General features: G+C 42.0%; 1 protein-coding gene across 1 annotated transcript in view; it reads left to right on the forward strand.

Moving 5' to 3' along the window:
* T265_12614 (hypothetical protein) overlaps window positions 1–9,035 on the forward strand; it is a gene marked incomplete at both ends in the record, with an annotated part of 81,274 nt that overhangs the window by 48,073 nt on the left and 24,166 nt on the right. The window contains 3 exons of the mRNA XM_009164623.1: window positions 1,700–1,901; window positions 4,473–4,499; window positions 7,990–8,032. Of these exons, the coding sequence (XP_009162887.1) occupies window positions 1,700–1,901; window positions 4,473–4,499; window positions 7,990–8,032 (272 nt within the window). The remainder of the gene's footprint in view (window positions 1–1,699; window positions 1,902–4,472; window positions 4,500–7,989; window positions 8,033–9,035) is intronic.

The following is a 9,035-nucleotide window of genomic DNA, read 5'->3' on the forward strand; positions in this document are numbered from 1 at the left end:
AACGTTCCAATATGCTTCTGGAGGATTTATTGAGAACTGAAACAGTGAGACACAGAATTGAAGGTTAGAAGCTGAATTTTCCGGGTGCACACTTTTGGACAGGTCAGTGCAGCTGGACCGGTAGTGATAAGCCCTGTTTTGAATTTTCCAAAGTTTTTTTGCAGCATCACTGTGGCCAACAAGCCGTATTTCCCAACAAGCGATTTGTACCGGCTGAACCAACAAATCACCTCAGTTCATATTCCCGCGCTCAAATGTGGTGTTGCGGTAGACGACGGAATCTCCTAACAGAGTATCAGCACCCAATCTATCCTGCTACATTTACCGGTGAAGGTCCAGTCGAGACAGAGCAAGCGGTATATTGTTTTTCATAACTAGCATTATTTGTCCTCACAATATTTGGCTAATTAGTCATCTAACCGGTAAACACGAGCTTCTCAATGACGGATGCCTGTCTTTTGAAGAACCCGTAGATGTTCTTCTGTTCCAAAAATCCTGTAAGCCTTGGCATTTGCCTTCTTAAACTATCCATTTGAATATTTTATAAACTGTATCGGAAGCGCTGTAATCCAGAATGACCTAAGGCCAGGTCAAATAGCAATACGTACTTGACGAGTATACATTGTGTTTGCATATCGCAAGTTAAGTGGACTGAATTGTGATGAAGTCACCGGGGCCACAATACATGTGGATTACCTTGGTTAAACGATGATATGATAAACCCCTAGTGAAAGAATATCCACGAAACACTGAGTGAACACTTGTAAGCAAGCTGACCTGTGTATAAGTATATATACAAGTATACAAGTAATTATGCAAGTATTTATACACAACAATACACAACAATTCATCGGATAAAAGCAAAGATGCACGCTTTTACATTTACGCTGGTGGTAAAAGTAATGGCTAAACGCAGGTACGGTTGGATGGACATTGGAGATGCAGAAACCGAACGCCATGAAACTACTGATGGGCCAGTTCAATGAGCAGTTGCTGACCACCTGAACCAGAGTAAGGATGGACGTCGAAGTTATAAAGTCAAGAAACTGTATTTGTCTAGCCCAGTAAATCGCGTCCTGAGGTGCTGCCGCCCAGGCACTTCAGCAAAAGAAATGTNGCTTGTAACCTAGTAATGTGTAATTTCTGACTCACTGGGCTTCACAGCTTGAAAATCGATTGCAGGAAATGGAAGGTGATCCCATTGAAGCAAGCTGGTTTATGGATTCTTCGGAGCAGAAGGCAAAGCAAAAGAAATGTGCCTGATAGAAATAAGATTTTTCTTCTTAAGATGGCATGATTCATACAAACTATCAGCTTCGGTCATCCATTTTCCCCGCCGTATTGAAAGTGGAATGCTTTCGAAGGTTAACTTCCCCTAGAGGTGAAGGGCTTGTTCGTTGCAAAGCTCCGTATTCATGAGGATAAAAGCAAATATCAGGAGCTAGCAGGAGCTTCCTGTGGAAAAATATTGTGTGTGCACAAAAACGTTTGCGAAACTTTTCATCTGTTTGACGACGGTTGACAGTACGAGTGGTGTACTACCAGTTACAAAGTCGATAACGCCGTAACGATATGACAAACTAACGGTATCAGTCTAATGGGGGTGATAAAACTTTCGCAACATTGCCAGTGTTAGCGGACAATTTAAACTTCAAAACCTGATGAATTTATGCCGATCCGCCCCCCATTTTCCTCGCAGCTCAAAAGTTTTGACGCCAGAATTTGCCTCACTCGTGACCTCTTTGTTTATGATGACTCTGCTCGATCTTGAGGCTATCTTGAGACGAGGACACGAATTGAGAGAATCAGAGCAGCAGAACATATACTGTCAATCAAAGATGATGCTTGAGGTACTAGGTTGGTTTAACATCAAACCGAAAAGACTGATTGAAAGTCTGGAGGTAAGATTCCTTCGTTGAAGCATGTCTTTAGAGTTTTTCATGGTTGTTCCCCTTTCCATATTTCCGAATGTTCGGGGAGAGAATGCTGAGTTATTTAATCGGTCTATCTCTTTACTCTGTGCTGAAAATTTGCTCGGATATTCAAAACGTTCCAATATGCTTCTGGAGGATTTATTGAGAACTGAAACAGTGAGACACAGAATTGAAGGTTAGAAGCTGAATTTTCCGGGTGCACACTTTTGGACAGGTCAGTGCAGCTGGACCGGTAGTGATAAGCCCTGTTTTGAATTTTCCAAAGTTTTTTTGCAGCATCACTGTGGCCAACAAGCCGTATTTCCCAACAAGCGATTTGTACCGGCTGAACCAACAAATCACCTCAGTTCATATTCCCGCGCTCAAATGTGGTGTTGCGGTAGACGACGGAATCTCCTAACAGAGTATCAGCACCCAATCTATCCTGCTACATTTACCGGTGAAGGTCCAGTCGAGACAGAGCAAGCGGTATATTGTTTTTCATAACTAGCATTATTTGTCCTCACAATATTTGGCTAATTAGTCATCTAACCGGTAAACACGAGCTTCTCAATGACGGATGCCTGTCTTTTGAAGAACCAGTAGATGTTCTTCTGTACCAAAAATCCTGTAAGCCTTGGCATTTGCCTTCTTAAACTATCCATTTGAATATTTTATAAACTGTATCGGAAGCGCTGTAATCCAGAATGACCTAAGGCCAGGTCAAATAGCAATACGTACTTGACGAGTGTTTGCATATCGCAAGTTAAGTGGACTGAATTGTGATGAAGTCACCGGGGCCACAATACATGTGGATTACGTTGGTTAACCGATGATATGATAAACCCCTAATGAAAGAATATCCACGAAACACTGAGTGAACACCTGTAAGCAAGCTGACCTGTGTATAAGTATATATACAAGTATACAAGTAATTATGCAAGTATTTATACACAACAATACACAACAATTCATCGGATAAAAGCAAAGATGCACGCTTTTACATTTACGCTGGTGGTAAAAGTAATGGCTAAACGCAGGTACGGTTGGATGGACATTGGAGATGCAGAAACCGAACGCCATGAAACTACTGATGGGCCAGTTCAATGAGCAGTTGCTGACCACCTGAACCAGAGTAAGGATGGACGTCGAAGTTATAAAGTCAAGAAACTGTATTTGTCTAGCCCAGTAAATCGCGTCCTGAGGTGCTGCCGCCCAGGCACCAAAAGAAAAGAAATGTCAAATATAGAAGTAAGATTTTTCTTCTTCAGTGGACATAATTCATACAGACCATCATCTTTTGTCATCCATTCTCCTTTCATTATTGAATGTGGAATACTTTCGAAGGTTAACTTCCCAGAAGCCTTTAATTTCTGAGTTATACGTGGTTCTTTTGAATATGAGGGACAGTAGCATCAGAGGGCTGATCTCGTGACTTGCTCCATATGGTTTATACCTCAGGTCTAAGGCTCCACTAAGAACTTTTTTCCCATCTTCGACATTACAACTATTGAAGCCAAAACATGGAGTCAGTTTTAGGCAGCGGAGCACAATATTGACAGCACAACGTAATCGTAAAATTGGAGTTAATTTCCCAGGTACATTCAAAACCATCAGGTGAAAACCTGATTAGTCTACGATCACATTGGGTTGTTGCATCGTTCGAAAACAAGTGACAGATCAGATGTATTCTACTGACATTTTCCCAAGTCCATTGGAATAAATATGACGATGTGAGGAGGGCATATATAGGGCTTGAGCTACACCAGAACACAAGGAATCTAAGCCTTTCGTCGGTTTGTTGAGACAACGGCTTACTCAGGTAGACCTTTTTTGCAAGCTGAGAATGCGATACAGATTCGTCCAAGCAGAAGTGAATTGAGGATCTATTCTCTAACCGTATTGGACTGTTCACTTTCGACGAAAACGGTCATTTTGTCTATCCAGCTATTTGGAGTTTTCCGAAGGACTATGATCTCCCAGCATGCGCAGTTTGTCTGAATTAAGGCCTAAAATTTCCTCATCACTGAAAGCTTTAACTGAATGGATTTGTAAGAGAAGGAGCTATTTGGAGTTTTCCGAAGGACTATGACCTCCCAGCATGCGCAGTTTGTCTGAATCAAGGCCTAAAATTTCCTCATCACTGAACGCTTTAACTGAATGGATTTGTAAGTGAAGTTTTTGTACACTATGGTAAACACACACTGGAGGATTGTCTCCGGTGAACCGATAGTGTGTGCTGTCCCTAGTGTTCTGCTTCAACAGGTTCGGGCTACGCTAAATTCAGCATCAAAACGAGCATTACTTGCTGCGCTAGTGAGCGGATTCCTCTTGAGTTGTGCGGTCTCACAGACCCGATTAGCAAGCTTAATCATCGCGATGCGTTGCCCGCTTAACCAGGTCGAAAAAACAGCAGGAACATACTACGCAGTGCCACTTAGAGGTTTTTCGGTGTGATGCTGAACCAACTCAGGGATGGTGTATGAAGAATAAAAAACGTTTATTTATCATTTTTCCCCGTTTTTGATTCTCACAAATTACGTTTCAACTTTCTTCCAGGAATTCAGCTACTTGATGTCATACGAGGTTAGTGTCGTACAGTCTTCTATCCTTTTACGTATTCGGCGTACGTAACTAGATACAATCTGGCGAATACATTTTGTCCCCTGATTTGTCCAGCGTTGTAAAAACAGATGGAATAGCCATTTACACCAATACAATATAGGGACCCCAAAAACTGAGCTAAGCTATTCGATTGATGCAATCAAACTTCTACTACTTGAGATTCTTAAGTTCATTTGCGGAGTGCACTGCATTGCATTGATGATGTCTGTGGCGGTGATAGCGGAAAGGGTGATGGTTCGCCTAATTAGTGGTGGTAATTTCAACTTGGTCGGAAAAATCCACCGAGACCAATCGAATTCCCTTTTCCCGGTTCCGATCCTCTCGGTTTTAAGTCGATACGGATGGAATTTTTCATCCCAAGTTCGTCTTGATCAGAACAAACTAATATGTTATTCTTCTAAGGTAAGCACTCTTAGTACGAACTTTTTTAAATCCTGAGCATGATTTTCCAAAGCAAAATGTGTCAAAATATTTTAAATACGTTGAATGGCTGTCAGGAGACCTTTTGTGCTTGCCTCGCGCTATTTTTCTTCCCTGGTTTGCCACTCTAGGAAATGGCAACTATTAATAGCGCCCTCTTTGATAAAAAGCACCAAAAATTGTCTTTGAAATATTGTCCACTGGGCGCCCATGAGGACCCACATACTGTGGGAAAGGCAAATCATGTCAGCACGCTAAAAACTGAAGTGTGTTCTTTAGTTCCATCATTTTGTCGCCGAAAACAGTACGGATAACGTGAAAGAGTTTGGGGTTTTGAGAGCCGCTGGTCCATGATGATTTATTGTTGAAACAGTCTAAAGGCTAGACTTCGTTCAAGGGGTCGGTGTGGTACGCTAAAAACGTCAGTTTAAGTGGATACATTCTCACCCCGACAACATGGAATTCCAGTTGTTGCCGGGTGGGAAGTAGACACTTAGAAAAAAGGCAAACAAGTGCGGAAGGACAGCGGCTTCCTAAAACTTTAAGCAATGCCATTGGTTTATACTCGCAGGAAAACATCCCGCGTCCCTTTGGCCTCCTTATTATGCGCAATATCGGTGTATTTCTTCTTCCGGTTCCTTATACTCTTAATCTTAGATCACTGAAAGTCACAATAAAGTGCATCTAATGTGTATCACAGCTGTGTTTTGGCTTCCCGGTGAAGAACTAAGATATCCTAAACTATCAAAACTTCACGCTCGCATACAACAGTGCGCACTCTTTTCCGTAAGCTGAGCAAATCGTTCAACTACAAGGACATCAACAGGATGCCTTGCGTGAACATGCACAGGCACGCACGTGAACATGTTCCTTTTCGATTCATTATCGATTCTCAAGTTCTTTGGTATAAGTGCGTCGCGGGCTGGCCGAACTCAAGGGACCGTTACGATTCTCATTCAGTTTCCATCAGACAGGTGTGATCAGGTGTGATAGGGTGATCAGGGACAAATATGCTTGGTCCCCATATCCGAGCGAAGGGAACAAGTAAGACTGGGGTCGTCTTCAGAACAAACAGGCGAAAAATTGAATCACGGTTTGGCAGGTGTCGACTGGCTGTAAAAAGCGCTGTATGCGATCTGGAAATAACTGACTTCCACAGATGTCTGTAACAGTTTCCACAGTTGCACACTGGTGACCTGACTGTGAGGCATGCCCTTGTGACACAAACAGGTTTTCCACGGCTTCGATCTGTGCAACAAACGAACTGCATCTCAATCGAAATTTTATGCTGCGAATGAAGCGTTTCTGGACTCATCCCAACAACACCGAGAGAGATTCATGCTCTCGATCCTCCGGTTAACTTTTGAACACTAAACCGTCGCATAAACTGGCAACCATCATACCATTTTACGGCACTGCAACTTTGCACTGTATAGTCGTGCTTCAGAATGTGCAGCCTCTGAACATACCAGTTAGGACTTAAGGCGAAGTAGTGGCGGTTATGGGGAATCCTACGTAACTCGATGGTCGTATTAGCTCTGAGAGAGTGCCACTGATGAAGTCAGTGCGTGAATCTCAAAGGTTCGAATCACAATTTCTAATTTGAATTACATGTGGCGTCATATCAATAAATATCAAGCGTCATATAAGCCAAGTCAGAGTATTGCTCTTTTGCTTCACGGTTGCGAGATATGGCCTCAGAGGACAGGTATTTTAACGCGCCTTGACGTTTTTGACCACCGACGTTTCAAACGTTCTGCTGATGTCGTGTAGTGACAAAGGACTTGTGAAAAAGGTCGTCATAGAAGGGACATTTGGTTGAGGGACCATCTCCTACTAGTGCCTTTGGTTGAAAGAACTTTTCCTATTTCAATGTAAAGTGTGAACATTGTATACCTCTAAGCTGTTTTCTGTGAGTGAATACACGCTACAGGCCACAACTTTACACTACCGTTGTTTGTGTGAATCTCACAATAGTTTGACTGTCCTCACTTCAGACCCCTTACGGTGCTTTTTGTCCTAGTACATTCTCGCTGCATGTTTGTGATGGCTGGTGAAGCCTTCTGAGATATATTCATACCAAAACTACGTGTTTTTTAAATGCTATTTTTACTTGATCAGTGATCCAGCTGCTAGACAAGTAATGAACTTCTTTGGCAATGAGGGACAAAAGGAAAATCTGTTCATTGAGGTTCGGCCACAGCTATCTTTGAAAACTTTTGAAGGTAAACGTGCTGAAAAGGTTTGTTGTTAACTGACACAGAAGAACATGACACAACTGTTCGTACATAAATGTCACTCATATAAGGAAGTGAAACTTGAGAAAGGTCCATTTTGGTTGGTCTCCTGAAGCTTCTCATGGTTATCGAGAAATACACTCATTTGAAAATCAGTTTGGTCTTCACGAGAGGCTCAACTGAATCTCTCACTTATGATATTCCACAACCGAATGCGCTGCACACAGGCCGCCTCATGAATCAGTTGGCACGATATTCGAGATATCGCAGGACATTTTCATAAAGGAAACTACTCACAATTGTAGAACATCATAAACGAGAGATTCAGTTGAGTCTCTCGTGAAAACCAAATTGATTTGCAAATGAGTGTATTTCTCGAAATCAGTCTAATTTGGGTTTTAGTAAAACATAAGGTTGATGGAAACTCGGGAAATGCGTCTACCTGATGAGCTCCAAGAAGGGCGAAACCGGTCGTGGGCTGTCGAAGAGTTTTCAGCAACCTTGTGAGTAGTTTTCTCACGACTACCTTCTTCAGAAGAGGCCAATCCTTAAATAACACCTGAAGAAAGTATACGAGTTTCTATACGGAATAAGCCGAAGATAATTTATCCAACTTTTACACATAAACAGCATAAGAAGGTTGGAAAAAGACCGAGCGATTCTTCCGCCTGTCAGATATGGCCAGCCCAATCCTCCTCACCTTTGCATCACTTTCTGAAACACACCATAGCGCCTAACAGATTCTTCAATGCAGTGTTTCGTCCAACCGATTCATTCACTCTTTTTGCCCACAGCCAATACTTGAATGCCCTCCAACTCCTCAAGTCAACCCTCAACGTAAGTTTGTCAGAGTTATCTTACTGTTTCCTCGGTTTCCATGGCACGTTCGACTCACTTGAATTCAACCCATGGGCTGGCAGACCTTGAACCAGTGAAGGACTGATAGTACTGGATAAGAGTACTATCATTGTTGTCATCAGTATATGCACGCCGGACTTTATTTCGATCACCTCGATCTTCGATCATCACTTACATGAATAGAAAATTGTATTTAAAACTTGTCATAACTATATAACAATATATGTTGGCCAGAACTAACTACAGAAACGTGGGCGAATCGTAATGCTCATCCGCCCTGAGGCTGGGCTTGTTCCGGGAACCAGCTACTGAATTGAGCTGACGAGGTCTTTGTTGTGGTTTCTTCAAGAAAGTGGCCCTTTGTCTATCACAGGTTACGATTATATCAGACCAGCATCTTATGCCTATTTTCAGCTAATCATACTTGTTAGTAATGCCAGAAGTTTTTAAATTCATATTCAAAATATATTATTCGCCAAGTATGAAACGAATATTCTGGATGGGTCACATGAAGCCGCAGTTAGTAAAAAAAATTTACCAGAACTCATCACGAGTACACATCAGCATTCTCAGCTTCAGACGATATCATCCCCAAAGGGTCGTTTCTAACTTAGGACCTTTGAACGTAAGGATGCCCGTGCGCACCTCTGTTTCCTGAGTTCTAGATGGAATGTCATCGTAGCTAATTGAACGGATTAGTAAAACACATGAATAGTACTCTTCGAAAGTGCAAGCAACAACCCTGAGTTCAAAACATGGTGATTCTTGTTTTTTCCTTGTGAGAGTTCAGTAAATTAACGCGAAACTTATGTATACTTCTGGGTTGGCAAGCAGTGTGTTTACTATAAAAGCTGCCCCCTGAATATTCTTTCTTTCCGCAGAGATGCGTTATAGTACACTAGTCATTTTGAGTACTTTCGGTAACACTAGTCTATTTCTTTTCTTTTTGGAGTGTCAGTCTAACTAACAATACTAAGTATAT

Source organism: Opisthorchis viverrini, assembly GCF_000715545.1.
Source record: "Opisthorchis viverrini unplaced genomic scaffold opera_v5_7, whole genome shotgun sequence".
Lineage (NCBI taxonomy): Eukaryota > Metazoa > Platyhelminthes > Trematoda > Opisthorchiida > Opisthorchiidae > Opisthorchis > Opisthorchis viverrini.